Raw genomic sequence first — 27,976 nt, 5'->3', positions numbered from 1 at the left:
AACCTAAAAATAACAATTAAAGCAATAACCCTCTCCCCTGAACCCCCCCCCCCAAAAAAAAAACCCACAACAAAACCCAACCAAACCTAAACCAATCAGCCAACAACAACAAAACAAGAACCCACCCCAGTATCTACAAATTAAAGGGTGTATTATGATAAGTCTTCTTAATACTATCTGTTTATTCAATTAATTGGATTAGAATCTGATTATCCATTCAAAGACTTAAATGCAAACCTCTTCAACTTCATTGTTAATCCTTCTGGGACAGGGTTTAGTTCTCAAAATCTCTTCTGTTTCCAGAGGCAAACAGGTCTTAGGAGGCAAAGAGCAACATGCTGGAATTTTTGGCATGATCTGGTCCCATGAATAGTAGGGGAGGCACATAAATTCAGTTCACAAAATACCAAGCAACTGAAGTCAACAAAAGCAGTTTCTACCAGGACCTGTGGGTCCACTCGTCATCGTTTGTATGACTAAGACTTCTTAAAATGGATGGCCTACATGGGAGATGAATGCATTCAAAAGGCATTGTTTAGCACATCCTAAAGGTAGGCACTTTGGAGGTGGAAACTCATCTAACCTTAGCATTTCAAAGTATTCATCATTCCTGAGGGCACTGATATTATAATGGTAAAATACTGTATAGATGCAGCTGGATTAATCTGTCAAACAGAAAATAGCAGAGGTCCAGATTCAATAAATGCTTCTTGATCTGGGCATTTTCCTGTGAACTTGCTTCCTGTAGAAACAATGATAGTGCTAAGGCTGTTACTTTTACAGCTGTTACATAAAATAATGAGCCTGAGAGAGGCAAGTAGCATTAATAGTATGTACAATAATGCTAATGACCCCGTGGGATAGAAGGATAAGTAAACTAACTCCTCTTGTATCTTTATGGAATATTGCTGACTTTCATGTCCTCTCACCACCATTTGTTGAAGGACTTGTCAAATGCATATTAACGTAGGTCCTTGGAATGGCACCTAATTCTGCCACCCTCTTTTCTCTTTTTATAGCCACTGAAACAACTCATAGTACAGAAGCAGCTTAGAGTAAGTCATGTTGTTTTTAAAACCATTTTGTCTCTGTGAGATCAGACTTGGCACTTTTGTCTTTGTGTATAGAGTAAAACCATCACTGTAGGGTGTGTATAACCAACATAACAAAACAAAGGATCTCTAGAATGGTTGTGAATAACAACTCAGGTTTTAAAAACATTTGGAAATATCTGAGTCATCCTTGGGTATGCCTGTCAAATTACTGACACATGGAAGATGCTAATGATGATCTACGTTATGCATTTCCACTATTTTCTCCAGCTGCTTAATTGGGTTTGTCACTGGCTTTCATTACATTTTGTATCTTTTATTGTTTCTTTCCAACTTTTTGGTGAACTAAGACATGATATTATTACTGTGGAGATCTAGCACAGATGGTTCAAATCCTGGGCTCAGCACAAGGCTGGAAGGCATGCAGGGAGGGCTGAGATGAGGAAGTCTCACTCTCAAGAGATGGAGCATTTGCTAAGCTCTGTGAAAGCTTCTTTCTCCATCTGGCCTTATGTAGTTCCACCAGCCCTTTTCCTCAGTCCTAGGGGGAGCAAGACAGGAAGCTGAGCCTTCTTGGCTTGGTTTTTGCCTTCTTGGATATGCTGTCTCTTTTCATATGCCAGTACAATGAGCAATGTCTTACCCACCCTTCTACAAGGGAACTTCATCAGTTCTGAACTGAATGTCACAGGAAGGAATGAGGACTCTGTTTCTGTATGCTTTACTGTCAAATATTTGTGGTTTCAGACCTGTGGCAGAAAAAGATGCCCACACATTTAGACACCGCTCTTTCTAGCATGTATGAAGCAAGGTCCACTGAAGGCTGCAAAGAGGCAGCAGGCACTTGTTTCACAAAAAACATTTATGTTTTATGACATGAATTAAAAAACCCCAACAAACAAAACACCACCACCACCCAACAACAGCAAAAAAGAAACACAACAAAAAACCCCCACACAACAAAACTGACAAAAGAATCCTCACATGCTTTCATTTCACATCATAGAATTTGTACTGCTTTTTGTACTGGGAAAGTTGTTTATTTTGTGAAGCAAGTCCTGTTAGGAGGGGCAGAAAGATGTTTGCTTCTTTCCTGCAATTTTGCTTGCTGTTTTCAGTTATTATCTGCAAAGGTGTGAAATTCAGTTAAATCACTTTAGTCATCTCTTGGCTGCAGGAAATATGTAACTAGGAGAGAGAAAGAATTATGAATTTGCTGGAGTTAAGCATTGGCCATGCAAACCTTAAGGTTTTATACAATTTCTGATGACTTTATTCCAGCCTGAGATGGTCCCCAAGAGATTGATTTAATATTTCTTTAAATATAAAATTAATTAATGCAGGAGGGTACAGAGGAGTTTCTATAAGAGCAAAGAAGCTCCAAAACACTGTGGCTCAAAGTAATTTCCTTTTTCAACACACTGAAATCTTGGTGAAATCACCAGACCATTTGTGTTCCATAGCTAGGTTCTGAGCATATTTCCAAGTTTTGCCTGGGAAAACACCAGAATTGCCTTGAATGCACTCATCTGTTATTTTTCTTGGCAACACTATTGGGAGACAGATTTTTTCATTTTTTTGAAGGGCAGGGCAGGTGTAGACACTTGTGTTCACTGTGTGACTGAACTAGCCACAGCTATATACACACTGGAATAAATGAAGCAAACACCTATGGGTGTTTCTTAATGTCTATTTTGTCTGACATTTCTGTAGCCCTTATTCTTCATGTTAGGTGCTTGCTACCACATATCTGTTGAGGACGTAAAGCATCATGCAACAATCTCTGTTTAAGACTATTTGTACCACCAGCAGTTTGTCTCTGTCCCAGTGCATAGCTTGCAGTGCCTCAGTTTGCTTTTGTTTTAAGCCAGAGTGGTACTCTGGGCACAGTCTGATCCCACAAGCAGTGGCACCAGTACACATGGGGGTGTGGGCCAGTGCTGAGTCAAAAACAAGCAGTGGTGGAAGGTACTTCTCAATTCTTTCAGGCCTTTAAACTGTTTTTTTGCTACCCACCATATCCTAGTGTAAAACAAGAACCTGGCAGAATTGTCTCATGATTATATTAATCATTAATGAGATCCACAGTTGCATTTAATCCAAAACAAAGTCCATCCTGTGGCTAAATCCCATTTGAAGGGCAGATACAGATCTTTAGCAGTTAAGAGCCTTCTGCTGGCCTCTGTCTAGAGAAGCTGCAGCACTGGCAGCAGCCGAAAAGAGATGGTTCACATACAGCAGTAAATCAACAATGATTCAGTCAATGACCTTTTGAGAAAATATTGTAGGACAAAAATATATAGTTTCAGTAAATGTCAGCACACAAATATCTGTTATCCATACATTACACAGGTACTTAGAGGACTGCAGCCAAATTTAGTCTGACAATAGATTCTATTATTTTGATGTGTTGGATACTAATATAAGGGGAGACCTTTCCTTTAATAGTAAGCCTACATTCAGAATAGTACAAAAAGTATTGTATATATCTGGAAAGCATTAAATCAAAAGCACACAAAGTATATAATTGAAATGTGAACTCCCAGCAACTTTTCCCTTAAATACTGAGGACATGTTCTCTCTTTTGTTCTATCTCTTTTTATGTTTTTTAATGCTTCCATGAATTTCAGATGAAGTCTGCGTAAGTGGTGGACAGGTGTAACTTATCAGGGATGAATGGGGAATAGCACAATCATTAATCACAAAGCAGATGCCCCAGGCATGGAGTCAAAGTGTATTGTCTACCAAACAGTTTTCTACAGATTACTTGATAACAATATTAAGATTGATCACAGGGTACTGATCTTTTAGGTGATGTGAGCTGACCTAGTTTTAAAGGGGGTTAATTAGCAATTTCACTGTTGCAAATAGAGATGTTGGCTTGTGTAATGTAATTTACTAATGCGATTCAAAACATGCACAACTTTAACCCTATTTTGGGAAGAAAGTATGATTCGTTCACTTCTTTACAGGAAAGAATTGCTTTTGCAGAGATCAGGTTTTCAGGCATTATTTTTGCCATATGTTAGAAAAGGATAGTGAACAAAAAAGCTATAAAGCCCCCTTGTCCTAAACAATACACTGTAGAACAATGCCTGATCCAACCTACTTACCAATTTAAATAGGAAATAAAACTGGGAGGAGAAACTGTTATCAATTCTTCTTTACAAATGAAGCATGTAGGTGCAGAGAGCTGGTTCCACAAAGTAATTTCAGGTCTGCAGCCAAACTTGTCTCTTCTTGTTCTCCCAGAATGTGTTGGGACAGCTGGGCATCAAAGTGCTGTAGTCTGAAGTAAATGACCCTGTGGGACACATTATGCAGGCAATAGACACATGGTGGCATCATGCTCCTCTGCAGTGTACCAGGCAAAGATCCAGGGCCAGGGCTGAGCTTGCATGCAGCTCCCTGGCCAGTGAACCATCACTGGGAGTGGATACACCTGAAGGCCTCAGGTGAGCTTCATCAAGTCAATTAGACCCTGTTTGTGTGCACTGAGGTTCACTGTGAGGCTCTCCAGTTCATCCATGTGTGGATCTTTGTGAAGACAGAAAGATGGCTGTCTTCCTATCACCAACAATAAGAGGACATCTGCATTGCCAGATTGTCTCTGTTACCAATCATGTTGGATTGTAAAAACTACTGGTGGACAAAGCAGAGTACATGTTCTCTTAGGTGAGTTATTGAAATATCTGAACAATTTTAGCATGTGACAGGGCAGAAACTTTGTTGTAAATTTAGATTGTTAAAACCCAGATTTTTAAGAGCAGAGTTAAGGAGAAGATGTTGATGTTAATTTACAGTAGCCATAGCAACCTAGTTCTTGCTTTCGTAACATTCTTGTCTTTTGGGATTTGAGGGGAGGGAAGAGGTTTTGTTGTTTCACAAGCAAAGTTAACTCTGCTGAGGTGGTGTTTAGTTCTAGCCTTTCACCTCGTATGCAGTTACTGTAACAAAATCATGCCAGCAGTAGCTTAGGGAAGACAATAGACCTAAAGGAGCAGTTTGAAAATTGGAGGTTGAGCAACCAGTTCTCTGCTGTTATTTATGGAATCAATTCTCAACGGCCTGGCTCTTCCAAAACATTCAGCAAGAGATTTCAGATGTGTACATTGTGGATGCAGTTACATTCTGTGGGGCACATGCCTTAAGAATTTCAATGATGATGATTTGAACAGTTAATAGTTGAGGGGGTTTTGGTGCTTGAAGAAGTGACCTTACTTCCTAGAGCCCTGTGAGCTTGCAGTAGCCCATGGTCTTTTCACGGGCACTGTCTGACCCACTCACTGTTTTCTGCTGGTGCTTGGTAGGTCTGGATTTGTGTGAGTGAGCCTGATGGTGTTTCACAGCAGGCCTAGCTTCATAGCTCTCTTAAAGCCAAAAGTCCTGTGTTTGTTTAAAGGAAGCTCTGCTTGGTCCTGACCATCACATGCTCACTCCACCACTCTGCTCCCTCCTCCATTGTCTGGATCTCGGGTGGCCTGGGCAGAGCCAACTCCTGAGCTGGAAAGCCCTGTGTTCATGTGGCTGCCTGCAGCCACCCTGGGTGCAGGGGTTACAGGTTTTATTCCTGCACCTTCCTTTCCTTTGGAAAGAGCTGCAAGCAATTAATTGAAAGAACTGAAGAAATTGAAGTCGATTTTCCTGGAATTAATGAAACAGAAAGAAGCAACTTCTGCCTCAGTTAGAGATGTGTTCTATACAATCAGCTCTCTACTCTCTCTTTTTTCCCCCTGTAATTTTTCTTCTAAACTAGAAAGCAAAAAAGATTGCTGCAGCAGGACAGAAATAATTGAGTTGTTCCCAGTTAGAGAAACTAGTCAGGTTTTGGGCACCATAGAAAAGAAAAAAGCTCTGAAAGCTGTTTTGGGAAGGCAAACTATTAATCATGAACACACTTAAACATATTAAACATACATAGAAGGCAGACATACAAGCTCCAGACGTTGTTTTTAAATACTACTTTAGAATAAATGCTACCCATCAGCTTCTAGCAATACTAAAAAGGGTATTCCTAGTTCCCACATGTCCTGTTAGCCCTGTGGTCAGAGAACAGTGTGTGGAAGTACAGCTCTGCTCATGAGTTACTCTTTCAACAACTTTTTCCTGCTTTGGAGTGCTGCAAGCAGGATGCTCTGTAAGCCAATGCATATAAATTTTCACCTAATGACCTTAGTATAAACTGAAAAGAAGAACCTCAGTGAAAAATCTGTTCTTTTAAAGGAATATTACATTGGCTGGCAGTTATATTTTACATTTTAAATTAAAAAAGAAAAAAGAGTGACTAAGCTTTATAGTTGATACCATACTAGTGGTTTAGGGGTTTTGCCAGTGTAAAATCTGTTTGACAGCTGAACCTTTGATCCTTTTTTCTAGTTGGCAAAAATAGGAAAAAAAAAAATAAGTCTTTTTGGATAAAGAGATTTAAATTATATACTTTGTTAGGTGACTCAGTAAAAATATTTTCCATATTGCATCAGAATAGGCAAGGACACTCTTCTTGTGACTTGTAAGACTGGTTGAATTTTGCAATGTGCATTCATGTGAAAATGGAGAAAAAACCCATTGTGAAATAGTTAGCTCATGTGATTCTGTGAAGGCTGGGCTGCTTTTCTGTGCACAGACTGCAGTAAGTCATTCAGATTTCCTAACACTTCTAAACCATTTTCACACAAAAAGCTCTTCATGTAATAGTGAATAAAATGTCATCACAACCACAACAGGTGACTTTGTACTCAAAATGTTACCCAAGAATAAACTAAGCACCAAGATGACTTTTAAGTCACACCAGCCTGAAAACTCCAAGTGTGGTTCTGACCCCTGCTTTAGTCAATGCATTTCTCTCTATGCCAGCTCTGTGGGGGGCTTGGGACTGGCTACAGCCTCCAGCTCAGCTCAGTCACCAGCCCCTGTGCCCCAGCATGAGCCCTCGATGGGGCTGGCTTTGAACTGCATCTTTGGCTCTTGATGCAGGAGCATTTGAAGCCCTAGGCTGCCTGCCTCCTAGCCCACAGGTTTGGTGCTGGGCTGTAGGTTTTCTGCAGTGTAGCTGCTTCTGAAGATTCACAACGGCACTTTTTCTCTAGGGTAAGGTCTGGATGCCTTGCTGAAAAGGTAGTCCACAGGAGTCTGTGATTTCAGTGGCAGAAAACAGATCGTTAGTTCATTTCACTACTGCCTGCTCATCCTCTTCCCATCCAATTTGCTTCCACTAGCAGGTCTGCAGGTAATTAAGGCTGGGACAAAATTCGTGTCTGCCTGCGAGGTAACTAGCATGGCTGCAGTGGTAAGGCTCTCCGTGTCAGCTGTGATGAACTGGCAGCTGCCGCTTCCCCTGCGCAGCCCCTTGCGCTCAGGGATGCCCTGCAGCCCCCAGTGCTCAGCCGCGGCTTCACCTTTTCGGTTTTTAAAAGCAGCTCTCTGCGCTGGCCTCCAGTGCCATCTAGTGGGATGCGATTTCGTTTCTCCAGTAGGCAGGGCAAAGACGTTTCAAGCCTGTGTATGTGCATACATTGATCTCAGTATTCCGTTCGGTACCCCTCTGTGCTCCTGAGGAATGATTCAATTACAAATATTTATGCTCGTTCCCGGTGTTTCAGATAACTATAAACAGAAGTTGAAACATGTCACAGGAAAGTAAACAGAAGGATGTGGTTGCAAGTAGACAGTATGACAAATGCTGCTCTTTTCCTTTAGCAAAAACTTCTGGGCTAGAGTGTGACCAGTTTCTAGATGATATTGCTGCTTGTTTGCAGTTGGAAGAACTGTGGCTGTACTTGTATACCTTGTTCTCTGTGTACTTTTTTAATGTAAGTGGCATACAAAATGTATTCCTGCATTCAGAACCCTTTATGCATTTTGAACTCATGACATAGAACACTTCTACTTTTTAAAAGTATAATCTAGACCTCTTCTTTTCTTTTCTAGATACTGGTCTTGTTCCCTTGCTTCCCAAGTGGGCTTAAAGTTTCTGTAAGTAAAACTCTCATTAATTTTTGGTTGTTTTTAACTCCTGACATGTTGACAAAGTATGGTGGAAAAATAGTATGTACTACCTCAAGGTCTATGGATGAAGTGTGACATCTGTTACATTTTTTTTTCAGCTATTGCCCTAACTCCCACGACTAAGTGCTTACAGGCTTCACATTTTACCGAAGACCAGTGCATTATTAATTTCAGTGGGTCAGTTTGCTGTTGTTGTTGTTTGGGTTGGTTATGGGGTTCCCCCCCCCCCCCCCGCTTTTTTTTCTTCTCACCCCAAGAAACTCAGTAGCTATGGCCCTGAGAATGGCAGATACCTCTAGAAGGAGAGTCAATTGATTTACTGATATTGCAAATCACAGTTAAGGACCTGCTCTCCTGCTATCTCTCTGCCATGCTGGCCATGCAAAGAAGAGCATTCTAAGTGTGTGCAGGCATGCTGTCAAGCAAGTCCCAAGCAGTCACCTGGATGGCTAGCATTTAAAGAGACCTTATGGTCATTGTGCTGACTTAGGTGTTCTGTGGTCCCTTCTGAGGAAAAGCTGGTCTGCTACTGCTTTCTGGGCCACAAGAGTCTGATTGCTGCTCCAGATGTCTCACCATTTGCCATGCCAGAACATTAAATTGCTCCATGCACTGACTTAGTTTCATGATGGCAGTGGAGAAAGAGTTAGGTGTTTGCTTGGATACTGTAAATTTGCCTTCAGAATAGTCTGTCTCTGTCTGTTGGTTACACAGTGTGAAGGTGCCCAGCAGACTTGTCCTGGCTGCTGTTACTCTGATGTTACTTACACTCCTACAGCAGGTGCTGTGTAATTACTGTCGATGGACCTGCACTTGCAGCAGACCTAAACAGCAGCAGCTAGTAGCACACGATACCAGTTTAAAGGTTCCCATAAGCTTGGATTATTGAAAGCTCATTTTACCCTTTTCTCCATTCATGTAACACTGTTCTTTAAAATGTGTTCTTTTAAATAGTTAAAAACGTAACAGCAGCAACAAAAACCTGCATGAGTGTAACACAGGGTAACTGAGTAATGATCAAATACCACAACAAACTAAATATTGACAAGAACCTTGATGCAAATAACTTCCCAGTGGAAATAAATTACTGACTCTAGTAAAACCCTGCTCACTCCAGCTATCCTGTTAGCTAGAACAGGATTAAAATGGAAATGAGTGTGACTTGACTCCTTATTATTGATAAGTGTAGGGGGGGTTATGGTGTACTTAATCATATTAGTTGAACAGAATCCCATACAACTGTAGAATTCATAGTAAAGATGTCTTTATTCCAAAATAATAATAATAATGTGTTAGCCAGACAGCTACAAAACATCTACACAAGACTTTGGTAAGAAATATTCATGGTAGCTTTTTTTTCATAATTCCAGAGCAAATGAAAATAATGGAGGAAATCTAGAAATGCATCAAAGTTTGTTTAAATCATATGCTGCACACACAAGGTCCTACTGTACATTTGTTAAGCCCCTAACTTTTCTCTTTTTTATTATGTGTAAAGCTTCTACAGTTTGTATGTTAGAAAAAACCCCATACACGCAATGCTAGGATCTGAGAGTTGAGGTCTACAAAACTGGAGTGACATCTGTGCTTTCAGGTCAGCGGGTTTGTTCAGGAGAGGAGAGTGTGAACACTTCTCTGTTTTTATTGACTGATAGCCAGTGGCTATGACACTACTAGAAAGTTTACAGTAACAATGCAATACTTCTACATACTGTATATCAGAGCTTCTTTTTTCTGAATAGAAAATCAGCCTCTTTTTTTCTTCTTTTGTTTTTGTTTGCGGTGGTTGGTTTTTTTAACAAAATGTAACAAGCTTAACTATTTATTTTGTATCAAGTTAGAAGAAAGACAAGTGACTTGTAAAATGTTTCAACAGAAAAAGTGTGAAAAGCTGAACCCAAGCAGGAACAATCACACATTTCTGACTCAGTGCAATCTACGTTGTCATTGCATGTATTAACAAGGTGGGGGAAAAAAAATGCCAACATTCATAACTATAATGAGCCGAGGAGAAATGACTGGAAGTCACACTGAAACAGCCTCCTGAGAGAAAAAAAGGTATATGGAGAATCACATTAGCAAATGACAGATTGGTTTAATGGACAACTTTGTCACCATCTTCAGAAAGACGGTGTGTATTTCCTACATACCTAAAGGTGTATTTGGATTATGTAGGCTTTGGCAAAGGGTGTAATTGAAAGAGGAAATAGCTTGATGAACCGGAAAAAAAAACATGAAAAGACAGCATTGGTCTTAATTGTTTATTTGCAGGAATAGGCATGGGTTTGCAAGCTCAAACAAGAGGTAAGTGTTGAGATAAAATGTAGCCCATAAACTTAGAGCTTTTTTTTCCCCATTCAGGAGGAACTTTCTTGTTCTGCTCCCTCTACCCCAAGCTCTCACAGATCCAAGCCTACAAAACCACTCTATCACACATTTCTTAGTCAGACATTAGTTTTCCAAATGATTGGCCTCAGCTAGGATATCCTCTGTCAGGCTCAGAAAAAGCAGCTCACCAAGGTAGGTGGTGTGTGAGTCTTGACTGCGTATGCAGCTCTGCCCTGGCTGTGCGCCTGGCATTCATCCCTGTAGCCCTTCTCTGCAGCCATCTGTTTGTTACTTCACCCGAAACACGCTCAGCTGGTCACTCCTCCAGTATCTGCATCATTCCACTGTTTTTGTTGTTGGGGTGGCTTGTTTGGTCATAAGGGTAATGTGCAGGGTAAGGTCATAAATACATTACTTGCTACTGTAATGACAGTGCTATAGAGACAAAAACTGCATAAATTTTTAACAGCCACAAGGAGGTAAACTATCAGAATTAGTATTAATGAATGAGCCAAGCTGTGCAAAATGTAGAATGTTTGGTTTTAGCATTAAACCTTGTACTACTTTTTTTCGCTGGTTTGGTTCGCTATGGGCTTGCACCCATTTCACTTAGCAGCGGTGGGAGAGGCTTAACACTATGTTGATTCCATTATTTCTCTGGCCCTCCCTTCACTCCAATCTAAAAAAAAAAAATCAGTACCATACCTTGAGGAGGTGGGATGTCACAGCTGTGGAAGTTCTGAGCAGCCCTTGCAGTGTTCAGTGGAGAAATGACAATGACAAACCCTATGATACAATGAGCCAGCCCTCCTAGCCCATTCAGGTACAGGGAGGTAATGAAAGGGCTCCAAGGGCAGTGATGGTGAAGTTAAACAGCCTCAGTGGGTTGTGGCTCACATCAAACATGGACACTTAAAACCTGGGTGTCAGGTTCTCAGGACGGTGAGATAGAAATGAGTAGATTACTTAAGGCTGGCTTAAAAGACTGTAAAATAAATTTTGCTCCATTCATTTCTTTCAAGCTTGTTTTAAGAGTCAGCATCAACAGTCTTATTTTCAGTGCATTGTTATTACTTATGTAGAGACATAGGTGTACGCTGCCTTTCGTGGACAAAAAGATAACCCAGCACCTTCACCTCACATCTTTAATGGTATGGCGTTAAACTTACAGGACAGTATTATATTCCAACAGACAATGAAGCCCAAGGTCCTGCTGGTCCTATACCTGATTATGGGTAGGGATGAGAGCTCAACCCTGCAGGAAATGGTGTAAAAGGGTGAGGAGCTATTTCCTAATCTTGGGCAGTTTGCTGATCACTCAGGTGGTCTGGGAAGAGATCTATCCCGGCTCGTATAGCTACAGATCTGTAATTCTCACAAATTCAGTTATTTTTAGATCCTCCTATATGCTGAGTGAAAAAACAAATGACACCATGTTTAATGTCCTCACAAAACTGAATCTAGTATTTTAGTGTGTCTCATGTGGAAGTCCTTCTGTGACTCTGGACCAATCTATATTAGTTACATATTCATTAGAAGAGGCAGTGGATAGACTCAATATAAGAATATGGCATTGAAATATGTATGATGATGTTCACATGTTTTCTCCGTGTCCTGTTTTGGCTGTGACTATACAGTGAGCAGACATCACTACTGGTCTGCTGGAATCATTTACTTTTTAAGTTTTAAAGAAACAGACTGTTTTGCATGGTCCATAGTATCCGTGTGGAGAAAAGTATATAGGATAATTATTATAACTATCAGCTTAACCCAATAGTGTAAAAAGATAAACATGCACCTTTAGTATTTATTGAACCAGCATTACTGAAATTACTCCTTGGCATAGTTGTGTAATCACATAGGCACTGCTTTGGATTTTCAAAATCAAACTGAGAGAAATCTTCCCACATACGAAACATGTCACTTTAACTTCATTATGTTAATATGCATGCATCCCATGTCTTTACAAGTAGTATTTCTATATGGCTATTCCATGTCCACAGATATGTCTGTATTTTAGTTAAATGACTCATAATGACTTACTATTTTTATGCATTAAGGGCTGGCTGGAGTACCAAAGATCTACTCTCAGCATAAATCTGTGAGGAAATATTTATAAAATATATTTCTTGCACCAGCAAGACTAAAAAGCAAATCACACTGCAAAAATGAAAACTAATATACACTTTGTATTTTGTTTGTTTGTTTCAAAAACCAAACCAAGGTTGACTTTCCATTTAGCTCAGGGTGCATCACTTGGAAGCCTTGTGTTTTGTTAACAAGGATGAACATTACATGCTCTCAGCTCCTTTTTGTCTTTGCAACTAGTAAATTGTGTACTTTTGGACCTCTTCTTTACCATCATGTAGCGTTCCTGAATTCCACCTCCGCAGAGTGTAGAACATTCTGTCCAAGCAGTCCATGGTTTCAGCCTACAAACTGAAAAAAGAAGTAACTTACTTGATTAAGTGTTTACTATTTTGGTCTAACTTTTGTGTCTCAATATGTGCACCACTGTGCATGTGTGCACACTTAGATCTTGTGAATCTCAGATAGCTTATTGGCTAGTCCATTAGAGTAGGCATTAACAAACCCCAGTTAAATATAACCAAGATGCTTTTGTCAAACACATCAAATGTCTCCACAAAGAAATTTACATTCCGAAAGACAGATAACAATAAAAGACTGTTAAATGTCACACAAGTATGAATCACTAATGAGCAGTATTTAATACTTGGATAATGTATCAGAAGATACTACATTTTATTGATTTGAGGCATCAGTGCCTGATCATACTGTCCTTCATTGAAAAAAGCAGCCCAAATGGATCCCAGAACAGTTAGAGTATGAATCAGACTACTGAGGTAGAAATCCATTCAGGTTTGACATTCAGCATTGCATCCAGGAACAAACACTTTCCAAGTTCAAATGTAACTGGGTGCAAAGATTACCCCCTAGTTCTGCAGAAACTGGAATCTCTCCTTTGCCAGGTCTAAAATTCTAGATTTTTCACACCTCACATTGTGTACTGAAGGAGCTGAAATAACCTCAGTGCTGGGACATGGAGAGAAGTGAGCCTTTCTCCACTCTGCCCTAATCTTAGGTCCCAGGTTTTGGGGCCAGACAAATACTAGGAGCACCTGAGCTCTGCTGTATTGCAGAAACTTTCCCTAAACTGATACGCTGCAAATGTTCTCGCAGCGTGAAGAGGAGCTGCTCACAAACTCCTGCTATGCAGAACAAGCAAACAGACATGAGCATGCTAAAATGTGATCTTCCACTCACCTGGGTATTGCTCGCTCTCTATAGTTTTTTTCGCTTGTTCACTTCTCCTCTTCTCCCGGGCCTCTTTCCAGCGCCTTTTTTCCATACCTGGGCCTCGCAGGCATTTCCTTACTCGACATTTGGTACGTTGGACGGTTTCTGGGCATGCTGTTCCTCCAAACTGTGGTTCTATTTTTATCATTCTTGTCCTGATCATATGGCCCTTTCCACATGAGGTATTACACTCGGACCACTGGGACCACTCTGTTAGTTCACAGTCGATAGCTGCAAAGAACAAGGAATATTGCACGAGAGCTGTGAGATAAAAATGTAAGGTCACAAAGAAACACACATCTGCCAGGTGACTTTTTACATCCTAAATACTTGAATGCACCTTAAGCCTCCAGTCTTCTCAGCAAATTTTGTGAGGCTGTGCTTCAAAATTTTCTGAGTCCATTTCTAGCAGAACTATTATTTGATACTTTTCTCAGGTTTTTTTTTTTCAAGAGTGGTGCTGGCAGATCACTAAAATTACAAAAAACATAAATAATTCTCCTGTGCTGCCTTTGATTTTTCCATTCTGTAAACCCATATGTCTGTTGTATAATGAAAAGCTGTTAAAAAACGAGTTATATTTACAAAGAATTGGACACCTTTGAGAACTGTGTCTTGTTCTACTGGGAGTGTTATGTAAAAAGCAAGATTCACTAATACCACAATGTCTTAAAAGTTTTCATCTTTTCAGCACTGCTTAAAACTCACAGCCCCAGTGAATAATAATCAAAATGATATTTCACATTATTTAAGAAAAGCTGAAATTAGCAAATTATACTGCAATAGCTTTTTCTAGCCAATACTTACAGTGAAAAATAATGTAGTTAGTTATAAAGCCTCATAAGCCATCTGGCAACAGGACACTGAAAGCAACTGTATCTTACTCATCCAGCAGTGCCTTAGGTTATCATACTTCAAAAAGGCTGCACAGCAACTAGAAATTTCCACCACCCAAGACGTGGGGGATTTTAGTGGAGTCAGGTAAAAGAATGAATTCAGCTGTCTCCACACCGTCCACTGGCTTGTAACATTGCAGGATGCAAAGGAATGTAGCTGAGTAAAAAGGCTAAGTTCAGAGATGTATCTAAGGTGGAGCTGCTTCTGTGCTCTTTCTGTGAGCTACAAAGATCACACAAGTGAGTTTAACCCTTCCTTCCTCACATGCACGCATTCTGTATTTGAGTTAAAAACAGAGTTCCTAATTCTGACTTATTTACCGTGAACAAGTGCACAAACTATGGCCTAAAGTTATGGTATTGTGTTAAATGTGGATAAACTATACACCCCAAAGTAGTATCTGTCACCAGTGCACAGTTAAGGCAAGCTGTAAACAGCCAAAAGTGTCCCATAACAACAAGTTTTTAAAAATTAAGAACAATATCCACAGCTGATAACACTCCCATATTAACTGATTCTTCTGTGGGTACACTTAGGAGTAATACATGGATCGAAAGGAAGAATCAGAGCAACAGAGTAGTGGATCCTTTGCCTATAGTGTTTGATAAGCAAAGGCAAGTAGGAAGTAACTGGCCATACAACAACCTCTCTTAGAAAAAAGAACTGTTGTAAGCCTACTAAGAAGCAATGCTAATAACACCAGTGGTAGAGTTTTGCCCTATAGCTGTCACCCACACACACAGACTCCTTCCCAGAGAGCTCCCTGCACTCACGGCATTCGGGCAGCATGCACTTTTCCGCTTGTTCCAGTTCCTCATTGCAGTCCCCAAGCTCAGCAGCAGATTTCAGCATCCGCTGCCGGGTTCGCATTCCCTTCCCACATGTTACACTGCAGTCACTCCATTCAGACCAAGGAGAGAGTAGGCAGGGGATGGTATCTGGTATGAAAACGAAAAGCTAATCAATTTAGTTATGCATACATTGCATTTTGAAAATGATACAGGTAATCACATCTTTTAGCTGTCATCAACCAGTTATACTTTGTTGCCTCTTTGGATGAAATTAATTACAAGGAGAATGAAGTTGCTGAAGAAGCTCTAAAAACACTATATTGATAAGTCTGCTTGGGTTTAATACCTTTGCTCTCTTTTTCTACAGCCTATTCATGTCTGCAGAGTCCCAACAATTCTAGAGAATAAATAGTTTAGGAACATATATTTCAGTTATAACTCCTGTTAAAAAAAATGAACTGCACTGAACTGGAAATCAAACTGATTTAGTCTGAAATGTGATATTTCCACATTTTATCTACCAAAAATATTTTTCAGCCTATGTTTTTTCTGGTTTTGATGAAAATCTTAACATTTCTTAAGAAATTAAACCCAGTATTAATAGTCACAGTAAGGGTGAGACTGGCTGACTCCAAAAAAGGAACACCTCAATTTCTGAACTGTTCATGGACTAAAAGGAGAAAGCACTGCTTTATTCTAGCCTCATGATTAAATACACCTCATATTCCATTACAGCTGCTTAAGTATGGCTTGCCAATATACACATCACTCTATGGGTCATACCCTGAATATTTTTTACTGGTACTCTCATCCTTGTGGTGAATGTGGTACTTAATGCATGTTCCCATAGGATCTAATTGTAAGGAGAACAAGGAAAAACAATATTGGTTCTGGTTCAGCCATGTTCTCTGTGGGATGGATCAACCTGTCAGAAATGATATAGCAGAGGAGATAAACTCAAGGACACTTACGGCATTCAGGCATCATGCATTTCTCTGCCTCTGTGGTTTCTGCCTTGCACATGGATCCATCAGCGGGAGTCATCTTGATCATTCTGTGTCGTCTCTTCATCCCTGTACCACAGCTAGCGCTGCATTCATCCCACTCTCCCCATTCAGTGACAAGGCAGCTGCTAGGGGCTATTCAAAATGGAGACACATTTTTTCACTAGTAGAGCTCATAAAAAAATTGTTTTGGTAGTGCTCCTGCTGTTAGCTGGAGTTTACAGAGCTCAATAAAATACTTACAACACTCCTCATTTACAATACACTTCTCAGTCTCCTCAGTAGGCACTTTGCACATAGATCCATCTTCAGGGAATTGTTTTACATATCTCTCTCTAGATCGCGTTCCCATTCCACAGGAAACACTACAGGGGGACCATGTAATCCAGTCAGACATCATGCAAGTGGAACCATCTAAAATACAGAGAACCGTTTCAATTGCTAATATCAGAGTTCCTGATAAATCTGCAGCAGCCTATGTGCGTGCAGTATCACTTTTATGCTGCCTCTTGCGTTCTGTCCTCTCTTCTATCACTTGCTTCACTTCTTTCCTTTATACTTCCGTGTATTTCATGCACCAACTCAGAGCTGAGGAACTGACCAGAGACATCTTCAATTTTGTATTATTCAGTAATTATTCTTCTGTTTGCCATGACTCACGTCATACTACAGCAACCAATAGCTTTAAGAACTTTAAAGGAAGAGTAAGCTCTACAAGGTGTTCTCTTCCTCTGCCCTTTCCCCTTGGTTACCTTCATCACTGCAGCCTGGACCCATGCATGGCTGAAAATCTTGAGTATCTGGACAGGGCACACTGAGGTCCAGCTGAGCTTTAAGCATTCTCTGCCTCATCCTTTTGCCCTTTTCACAGGTAGAAGAGCTGCAGGCTGACCATGGGGACCAGTTTGAATATATGCAGGTTTCAGGGGTGTCATCTAAAAAGTAAGAAAAGACAGTGAATGTTAAAAATAGTCCTCCACTGTTTCTCTTCACTTGACTGGTGACTATTTTAGGTGCCAATAGAACACATCCTTTCCTCCTGTATTCTACCTTCTCCAGTTTAGCCCAAACGAAGAAAAAAACCCCAACAACCACAACACAAAGAGGGTAACTTTCACTGTTTACAATTAAAAATATTTCAGCCCCAAGAGGCTTCTCTCTGCTATCACTTTTATTGTTATTGTCACTTTCCAGATGTACATGCAGTTTCTTTGCTGTATAAGGAAGGGCTTATAGGAGATACTTAAAAAGATGAAAACCTGTATCTTTTTTTGGCACTGAATAGGACTTCTGCTCCTAAGTTAGTTTATCTAGAAGTGACAGTGGAGAATGGAACAAAATACAACTCAGTACAGCATAAAGTAATTTAAAATGTACCTTCTTCTTTTTCCTCTGGTGCTAGATCTGCCACAATATCATCTATGTTATCAGGTACAATATTGCATTGCTCCCCCTGCAAAGAAATTATTGTAGAGGTTGGGTAAACTCATACACAGTGAGAAGGGCTAAAAAAGTATATTGTGAGGCACTATTGCATCTGCAGCGCTTTTTTCTCTTCTAATTCTTAAAAATACCTTCAAATCCACACTTAAGCAGATTACCAGAAGAAACAATACCTTAAGACAGGTTTTTGTTCATTACTATCATTATCTTTGTTGTGGGTAGTTTAAGGAGGGTAGATTTGGGGGGGATGTGGGTGATTACAGGAGAGAAAAAGAGGAAGGACTGGGGTTTTTGGTTTATGAAGGGTTTTTTTGCATGCTTAAGAGTTTTACACATATATTGTACCTTGCGTGCAATTCTCTCAATGACAACTCTGGCTACCAGCTTGATAGATCCTCCTTCTGGATCATAAAATGGACTTTGAGGATGATCTAAGCTTGTAAGTGGTCTGATCTTCTCTTGAGGCACTGTAGGTTTGTTAGGAGACTGCAGACAAAAAGAAAGGAAAATCATAAAGCAGATTATTGGGGGTTGGACTAGATAATCTCCAGAGGTCCCATCTAAACCTTCCATGCTGTGAGAATAATACCCCAGGCGAGTATAACCTTATCCCATTAACAATAATGTTGAGGGAATTCAGCACAGCGACCGACAGGAACTGTAGGTAGCATCCAGCTAAATGACACTTAATTCATTATGAGCAAACTGTTACTAGAGTAATAGAAGAGAAATATGGCATTGCCATGGATAAAATAGCTTTAATACTTCCCTGCTCTAAGGGAAACTTTATGGTTTTAATATATTACAAATAGTCCACATACCTCATAACTAACACCACTGTCTGTGCCAGCATCCCAGGGGATTAAATCCTGAACAACTCTCTGAACCCAGCCACAGTCCTTGGTACAGAGGTCTTCAGCAGACAGCCCCACATTCCAGTCTGGGCTGGGGCCCAGCATGGTGAGAAAGGACATCAGGTGCCGGTGCCGATCAACAGAAAACTCAGCAGAGGGAGCAGCTCTCCTGCAAATTGGCCAAAGGAGGCTTGTTAACAGCTGAAAGCAAGTTTGCTGCTAGAGGGCTGGTGCTTCAAACTGGGAAATACTGAATACTGGCATGACACTCTGTCTGGTACATAGCGATGGAGAAGTAGGACAGGGAGAGGACTGCTGCTTGTCACTCTCTAGTCTTGGCCTCCATCTACCATCTGAGAAATGGCTTTGACATTGTTCAGGGAGATTTACAGCTTACTGGGTGACAGAGATGTAGCAATGAAGAGCTGCAGCAGCATGCTCATGTCTTAGTTGTTTAGCAACAACAATAATTATTATTATTATTATTTACCATGACACTTAAAAATTTTGAAGTAAAATAGCAGAGAAATACCCTGCGGTTCAGATTGCTGGGATACTTTTTTTACCCCCTAAAAGATACTACAAATTACAATGCCAAAAAAGTTTGGAAGTGCTACTGTGTGTATGTGTGTGAAAAAAAGCCACTCATTAATAGAGTTTTAGTGGTTGTGTGAGTGAGAGATTAATGGCCGTCGCCAGCCCTAGAGAGTTCAGCCAAGACTTGTGCAGGCTTCTGCCAGTGTATGTGAGAATGCCTCTATTCATCCAGCCTTTGTCAGCTGTTGCCTTAGGAAGAAATTGTGCTGAATCATGCAGCACTCTGCGATGCTGACAAGCAACTAGCATGTTCCTGTGCAAATGGAAAATAAAATTAGGCCAGAACTGGGGGTTTCTGTTCTCTGATGAAAATCAGGATCTCTTCATGGTGTCTGTCTTAGAGCAACAAAAAATGTGGAGTTAGTTATTTAAAACATGAATTTGGCAATTTTGCTCTATCAACCCAAGTTTTCTCCAGTCATAGGATGTGGGGCAGTACACTGTCAGACTGGGTATTCTTTTCACACTTATGCTAAAACTCACTGATTTAGGAGCAGCTAAAGACCATGCTTAATTTTAGTGAAAGGTTGGTGTTTGGTTGGTTTTGTTTGTTTTTTAGTGTTATTATTTTTCTCCTTTTGAGTTAGGTAGTTGTGTATATATAATGTGCATACGCTATTCTTCTCCAGTCATAAGAAGTTTTCTCTTGCTATAAATTCTAGCATCCCTGTAAAAACGTGGCCTTTCATTTGTGTATTTTTTTCTGGCTCATAGCACTCAGCATATTAGAAAAAAAGTGAACAGTTCAAAGAATTATTTTCAGAAGTTATCACACAGTTTCAAGTGTAAGATTTCTGTAAGTTAGTGTGTCTAGTTCCTCTTCAAGAAACAACTTGCATAAGTAGGCATTTCCTAATGGGGAAAATGTTCTGGCCGCGTCTGTTTCAGAGACTTTAGAAGCTGTTTCTTACTGTGCAAATCATCTTATATTAAATTAAAGACCCTGAGTAGAAGAGTTTCTAAGTGTTTGATGACACTAATCCTGCCTTTCCCAGAAAGAGATGCAAATGACAGAACTGTGATTTCAATGGCACCATTTGTCTAATGTCAAGTAATAAAATAACAAATGCCAGTATCAGCTTCGCTCTGTGAATACAGTATCCTGAGGTATTTGTCAAGTACATAGCAGTGATTAGTCTTCAAAAATCTGCTAACTGACTCCAATTAACTAAAGGATTTACTGCAATATAAGAGAATTCCCTATAGTACACAGCAGAAGTCTAAATAGTAGACAGCAAAAAACAACAAAGCCAAATGCATTTGGGTACCTGATCCTTCGACTATGTCTAATGTGGAAACTGCAGATTAGGGACATGGATCAGTGAGGAGCCACTACTGAACTGCACCTGGGTGAATCCCCAGGTAGCTGGTGTGCAGGTGACACCACACTGCACTGCTCCTCCCAAACATTCTTTCAGCAAACACAGAAGAGGCAGACCCAGGCACACCAGAGGGCTGGAAATTACTTGATTTCTTTAGACACATAGTAATGGAAAACTTTTGTCCCTGGTTATTCTCATGATATGCACATGCTTTGAATGCTTTGTTGGGAAAAGTAAACTTATGTTAGTCATATTATTAATAGAAATCAAATGTAATTGTGTTTAAATTATAACTAAACTACATCAGTACTGAAGCTGTGTAAAGGAACGCTTCAGTAGCAGATACTCTTTGCCTACAAGCCTTCACTTATGTTAAATTACAGCAGTAAACCCAAGCCTCCCAGACTTCCAAGTTCAGAGTAAAAAAATTACCCAGCTTCTGCTCCTTCCTTAAGACAGCCAGCTAGTTTTATGGCTATTTTACTGTATTTTATCCTCTAAGTGTTTAACATAGAAATGATTAGTAGAGGACAAACTGGGACCAAGTTTTCTCTTCTTCCTTCCTCTACTTTTGTGCAGAGGCATACGTGATACACACACACACAGACACACACACTTGTCTGCACTTAAAATACGTATTATCATTAAATGTATTTTTGTATTTGCTACTTATTATTTTCTGTGTGAATACTTACAAGCAGTATGAATACAAATTTAAACCACAGCTGCATGTTTACCCATCATTCAACATTCAGAGTCTTCCCTCAGTTCCTGTTAACTGAGGACAAGAAATGAGCTGACCTAAGGCACAGTCAATAATTATTATCTAGGCATAGGGATAGGCACTGATAGGCCTTAGAGATCTTTGTTTGGTTCTTTCAATTCTATGGCAAATTTCAAATCTTTCCAGTACCTACAAGAGTGATGGCTTTATGAAGCTGACAGGAGTCTAAATCCTTCCACACATACCTCAACAACACATCTGGGTCAGGTCTCCTAAGACTGGCCTGTGGATCTTCCTGAAGGAAACTACTGTAAAAATGCACTCAAGTGCACCCTAAACCTGGCCTTTCTAATTTCTGTGTTGTCAACACCTGACAAAATAGGAAGGTAGATCATCTTCTTGACCGCTGCTTCCAACACAGGTAAACATTGCCATTTTAAGGCTTCTGGATTTTAAGGAAGTGCTCTGTGACAGATTGAGCATGTTTGGTAATGCCTGCAGGAAAAGCCTACAGTTTGTAAGTGGTGTTACTGTTGGAAGAGACAAGTGTGTCCCTTTTCCTTCCTTTACACATGCACATGCATAAAACCAGTGGCAAATACAAGTTGCAAAGCAAATCCTAAACATGAACTGAGTTCCAGGTGACAATCCCGAGAGCCCTACAGGGCTGGGAATCCTCCATGCATTTGTGGCTGAAACAGGCAGTACTTTTCCACTGTAAGCCTAATCAGCCTGCTGACAATTCCTGTCACATAGTACAGAGTGAAGCAAAGTACTAGATAGTGTCCTGCATCCTAATGTTTTCCATTTTCTTTCTTTCTTTTTATTCTGTTTTCATTTAGATAGCACAATTTGTATCTCCAGCTATAGGGATGCCATATACTGAACTGCATAAGAAAATGCTCTTTTTTGATCTCTTACTTTTTCTAAGGGAAGAAGGGAGGTGGGTTTCAGGGTTTGTTTGTTTGGGGGGGTTGCTGGGGGTTAAAAGAGCACAAATATGATTTTGCTTTACAAGTTTTTTTCACTAAATGACATTCCAGTTGCTGTCACTGCTGGGGGTGGGGGGTTAAGAAAGCCTGTGACAAACCAACAGATACCTCAACTTGCTGCAAGATGCATTTTTTGGGTGTTGGATCAATACTGTTGCTTTCTGCTGATATCCCTGTAACATGTAAGGAAGGTGATTGTAGAGACTTACTGGATAGAAATACTGAAATGAATATTATGCAGAATAAAACTTTGAGTTTACTTTTGGCTTGATATTTAGTTAGTATACAAGTAAAAGAAACAGAAAAAGGCAGCCCAAGTGTATACTTTCTGTCAACTAGCTCAACGAGTAAGATAATTTATTGAGCTTGTACGATTGGAATCTTACTACTGGATGCTACATGTACTATATTCATATGAGAAAGCCATTTGCCTCACCCATGCATAAAGAATTTTCCAGCAATACAAAATCCTATTATGTAAGGAGAGACTTGAGCATGAAGAGCATTGGTATTTCCACGGTAAAGTGCAGTGCAGAGCAGAGAATCTCTTGCTAGCTGTTAAACTAGAAGTGATTCTAGCCCTGGCAGCACAGATACAAATAATTTTTTCACATAAATTAGAACAAAGTATTAGATGCTTGTTTTGCAACAGTGGTGGAAAAGTCAACAACCTGAAACATCTTCAGAAATACTGAATTTGTGCAGTGCTTCACAGCCAAGTTCTAACTTGGGTTGTGGGTAAAAAACCAATGTTGTGATTAAGTGGGCATATTAGAGAGAACAGGAGAGTGTAAAACTCCTGTTGTGATGATAGCTGTTTGAAATAAAACTTTAATTCAGGTGGTCTTATGTATTTTATGCTGGGGAATAAAAATATGATTTGGTCCATGCATTTAATAACTACATGGAGAGTATGGTAGTTTGAAATAGCTTCTACCTCTCCAGGTTTCTTCGCAGAGCTGCATTAAGATACAGCTTTCCTAAACCTATTATGAGAGCCTGGATACCAGATTCACTCGAGTGTACCAGGAGCTTGTGCTAAGGATAAAGCAGTTGTCTTTTCAGATAGGAGGACGAAAGTGTAAACAGAAATCAGTCTGAATCTGATGACCACTGGAGGTGGTAGGTAGCTGAGAACACTGCAGACCACATTAGTACTGGTTTAGAGTTGGTTCTAGGTGGTGCTGCTGATGTGAGAACACTGGTTTTTAAACAGACTTTAGCTGATTACAGAGACCATGAAAAGTGAATATTTTAGGGAAATAGTAAATGAATTGCCTATCACACCTCTAGTCAGCCAAAGTGACATCCTCCTTTTTCATAGGCTTACTCTGCATCACATCTACAATTTCTAGGATGAATGCTTTTATTTATTCATCTTCAAAATATTTTTGCTATTGATACAAAGAACATTATGGGCATAAAAGCAGAAGTTCAAGGGTGTGAAATATAACTCTGCACCTTCCTGCCTACCAGCAGCACCTACATGACATCTATTGACAAGACTTCAACATCTTAACATCCTGAAAAGTGCACTAGCTTCAAAGAAAAGAAAAATAAGAGCTAAAACTGCATGGAAATACTGATTTACTACAAGCCTGCAACTAGCAGAACAAATTAAATGGCAAAATTAGAAGATGTATTTTTAAGAAACACATTTATAAAGAGAGACAAAAGAATTGGGGACATCACATTAAGAATCCTTCTTAAGTTGTGCTTAAATGCTGGGCAGGTAAGTGTTCAACCTAACGAATAATTTGAACGTCCCAAAAGAGCCAGGAAAAAGAAAGCTACAATAAAAGGAACAGAGTCAATGAAATTTGACTGAAATCCATAAAAAAAATTAAAAAGCACCTTAGTGTTAAGCTCTTTCTGTTTCTGAGCGCCAAATCAGAGGAGGTGACAGCACAAAGTTGGCTATTTTAAGACATAATAAAAGAATAAAGCCACCAAAATAAATTCTTATATATTTACCTTCCAGGCTACAAAAAGGGCTGTGTTACAACCTCTTACTTTGCTATATGTAAGCTCTTAAAATGAGAATGTTGCCTATAATCAGCTAAAAGAGATGGATATGGAATTGCATACACAACTAAGGGATTATATCACTCCAACTGACATTAAAACCACTAATCAGAGCAAATGCTGTGCTAAAATATCATTGAGTATTTTGAAAAAGCATTACAAAAGGAAGAGACTTTGTGCCATGCACATTTCAGACGTTTTCATATTGTCATCCATTCATACATAGTTACTACTTTACATAATGATGCAATACCTTTGGAATGGGCATACCATCACGATATGATGAACAAATGTGAACAGGTTTTCCTCACTGAAAAAAATCTCTCAAGTTAGGATTGCAGCTTCTGAAAACTTCTGGGTTTTGTGTGTGTGGAGGTTGTCACAAATCACTTTGGTGTGGGTATCTCACAAGGCACTAGCAACATTTGCTCCTGCTTAGAAAAGCTTCATGTGACTCCTCAGATCACTTACTGTGCATTTACAATCAAACTACGCAGGAATCCTTTTGCAATATACAGCATTACTGCATTTTTATCCAGGCCAGGCTGACTACGAAGCCAAAGGACACTAACTTCACCATTTGAAACCTCTCCATTTCCTAGGAGCTTTGGGGCTACAAATTGTCTACCCAGAGTAATTACAACTGTATTTACAAAGGAAATCCTGTGGGATGTTCTAATAATACTGTGGCTTCCATCTCCTTTTCACCTGGATAATCTACAAAGCCCTGACCATGCCTGTTTGTCCTGAGTAACAGTGATGAGAGGTCAGTTCTTCAACCCAGCATAAGAGCAATCACAGCTAGATTTCTGATCCTTTTCTGTCCCATTAACAATATCAGACGATCAGCACAGATTTACATTTGAGACTGTTCTAGTAATGAACTCTTGGTTTGCTCCCAGTTTAATTCATTCTGAATATCAGATTATAGCAAATACCACCTTTTAACAAAAATATTAATTGGAATATCTATGAAAGGTATTGTCTAACTTCAGATTATCTAATCCCACAAATTCCTTTCAAAGATGTTAATGAAAGATTAGCCTGGAAGTGCATTTTACATTTCTCTGATCCCAGTGTGATCTCTGAAGATGTCCAACATCTCACCTCCTGATTAATATGATGCACATTCCATTTTGTTCTTCTATAGCTTCCTAATTTACCTATGCCTTTTGGTGCCTGGAGATGTAAATTACAGTAAGTGTTAATTATCATTACATTCATAACAATACAAGGACAGAGCAAGTGGAAGTTTGAAATTTTGCATATAGATTCTGTTCACTAGAAATTTAAATGGCAAGTCATCCCAGTTACTCGGTGAGTATTTACACAAGAATGAAGAGTTTGGATTAGTAAGCAGACATATAATGGCATGAAAATAATGCATACATGATTACTCACTAAATTATAAAGGGAAATTATTTTGGCTCAAGGAAAGACAACAGATGGTGGGGAAATAATCATAAAACAGTAACTACCAATGGGAGGAATATGTAAAGAAAACAAAAAGCAAGGATAGAACGGGATGAGTAAGTTTGATTTAATTGGATGGCCATTAATTTCCATGAACAATTAGGATAAAGTTCTTAGTTAAATCTTTTCTATGTTATAATACCCAACTTTTTTCCTTGCCTAGTGACATTTGAATTTTAAATGGAAAGTAAATGGTAAGCAATAGAGAATGGAACTGCCATATGTGCTTGCTCTGACGAAAAAAAAAAGACGGTACCGATTCTTTCTTTTCCAACAAACACATATGTTCTTCCTTATTTATTTTTTTGAAGACCAAATTATGAATTTCTTAATGTGGGTGTCAGACCATCTGTGAAACAATGAAGTTTCCCTAAGTCTTGATGACACACATAACACTTAAGACATTAATTCTTTTTACAAGCATGAGGTAGTTTTATAATGAGGTTTTCTAAGCCTACAGGAGCAATATAGAACTATAAATGCAAAGAGTCAGGTAAACACAGCACAATAGCATGGGACTTCATGCTGGGAGGGGTGGGCATTTGTGTCTGGTTTATGTGAAAAGATAGGAGCTTATGGTCTTTTCACATTTAAATAGAACTCTGTAGAGCCACTGAAAGAGTAACCAAGTTGTGAGGGCTGTGTATGGTGTTTGGTTTCCTCATTCTTGTTAAGTTCCTAAAATAGTAACGAAATGGACATTAATATTATTAAAGATCTTGTATTAATTATCTGAATATATACATGCATCTTGAGCTCAAGTCACACTCAATCTCAAATTTAGACCATTTATAAAAACTGGACAGAACAGTTATTATTTTATATGGATTTCCAAAATGGGTTTAGTCTGACATTTACCTCAAGTAGTTCTTTTGCTTTGAGCAGAACAAATACTTCTGCTATTGGGACTGTCTAGTAAAAAAACCAAAACAAAACACTATGATGATTTTCTGCTTTCAGTGTGAAACCATAAATTTACCATTTAGATCCAATTCTTATGTGAAAACTTTGATTCTGAAGTTGAAGCCTTTTAACAAGAGAGTTTTGATTAGTTCTGCTGATGCATAAACTGCTCATTCAACATAAATTACTCCTGCATACAGTTGCCAGGAGTTTACTGACAGTTCTATGGAGTTTCCAAAATACCTCATGTCATACAAATGTGGATGACCTCATGATGTAGGGAACCACCATAACAATAAAGGAATGATATACTGCAAGAAGGAAAGACGTACCATAGAAAGTTTTCTGACCTAAAAATACAGTTTAAGCATTAGTCAAATGCAAAGCTGGAGCGTCAGAATTGCTTCACAGCTCCAGAGAGATTTATGTATTTGTCTTCATGTTATCAAAAGTCACAACTGACTTCTTCCCTCCACCCTCCCTTTTTTTTTTGGTATATGAGGTTGTCCATTATGCAACTATTTCTGAATAGAAACAGCAGTTAAAATTCTTCTATTTTTTGACAATATTAAACTTCACTTGATTAAACCCAGGTACCTAGAAAATCATAAAAGAAGAACACCATCGAGTTGCCACAGAAACAAATGACTGTCTGGCCTTCTGAGTCCTCTCACTTTGGACACAAAATCTCCAAATTCTGAAAATGCTTCCTAGTACCATACTATCAGTTTGTCAAAGGAAACTTCATTTACATCTGGATTAACAGATATGGGCTTTTACCCCAATTTTGGACAGACAGCACAATATGACAGTTGGAGATAACTAGAGAGATAAGGATTTGTGGGGAAAAAAACCTTGAGAGATTTATGGACATAAAAAGCAAAGACAATCCTGCTGCAGTGGCACTGCTGAAATAAAATGTTACCATGCAAGAATAAACAGATATACGTTATGGAACACTGTATATATGCAATAATAAAACTATATGCTTTATAGGATACTGTATTTGGAGGTGTGATCAGAGAAGCACCGCTGAGGTGAATTTCCCATTATGCTTTGGTTCACAGCCCACAGCGCAGATGTGATTTCTTCTTGATCAGTGTAGCCTAGAGCTTTCACCCTGTGCTCTTGATGCCTGTAGGCGGCCACACTCCATGTGACCAATGTGGCAGCCACCCAAAGCAATCTCCTGTCCCTGAAAGTTGTCACTTCCTTAGCACTGTTTTGTTCTACACACCTGCTCCTATT

General features: G+C 39.4%; 1 protein-coding gene across 1 annotated transcript in view; it reads right to left on the bottom strand.

Moving 5' to 3' along the window:
• Positions 1–9,324: 9,324 nt before the first annotated feature.
• The window catches only part of SPON1 (spondin 1), a 147,085-nt gene continuing 128,433 nt past the window's right edge, over positions 9,325–27,976 (bottom strand). Inside the window, exons 8-16 of the mRNA XM_054171858.1 lie at positions 18,660–18,861; positions 18,184–18,324; positions 17,773–17,848; positions 17,148–17,330; positions 16,639–16,809; positions 16,363–16,530; positions 15,374–15,538; positions 13,671–13,934; positions 9,325–12,824 (exon numbers count right to left, since the gene is read on the bottom strand). Coding sequence (XP_054027833.1) covers positions 12,661–12,824; positions 13,671–13,934; positions 15,374–15,538; positions 16,363–16,530; positions 16,639–16,809; positions 17,148–17,330; positions 17,773–17,848; positions 18,184–18,324; positions 18,660–18,861 — 1,534 coding nt within the window. The 3' untranslated portion in view covers positions 9,325–12,660. The remainder of the gene's footprint in view (positions 12,825–13,670; positions 13,935–15,373; positions 15,539–16,362; positions 16,531–16,638; positions 16,810–17,147; positions 17,331–17,772; positions 17,849–18,183; positions 18,325–18,659; positions 18,862–27,976) is intronic.

Source organism: Dryobates pubescens, chromosome 22, assembly GCF_014839835.1.
Source record: "Dryobates pubescens isolate bDryPub1 chromosome 22, bDryPub1.pri, whole genome shotgun sequence".
NCBI classification, from domain to species: domain Eukaryota; kingdom Metazoa; phylum Chordata; class Aves; order Piciformes; family Picidae; genus Dryobates; species Dryobates pubescens.
The sequence above is the reverse complement of the archived record's forward strand: the minus strand, read 5'-3'. Positions and strand labels throughout refer to the sequence as shown.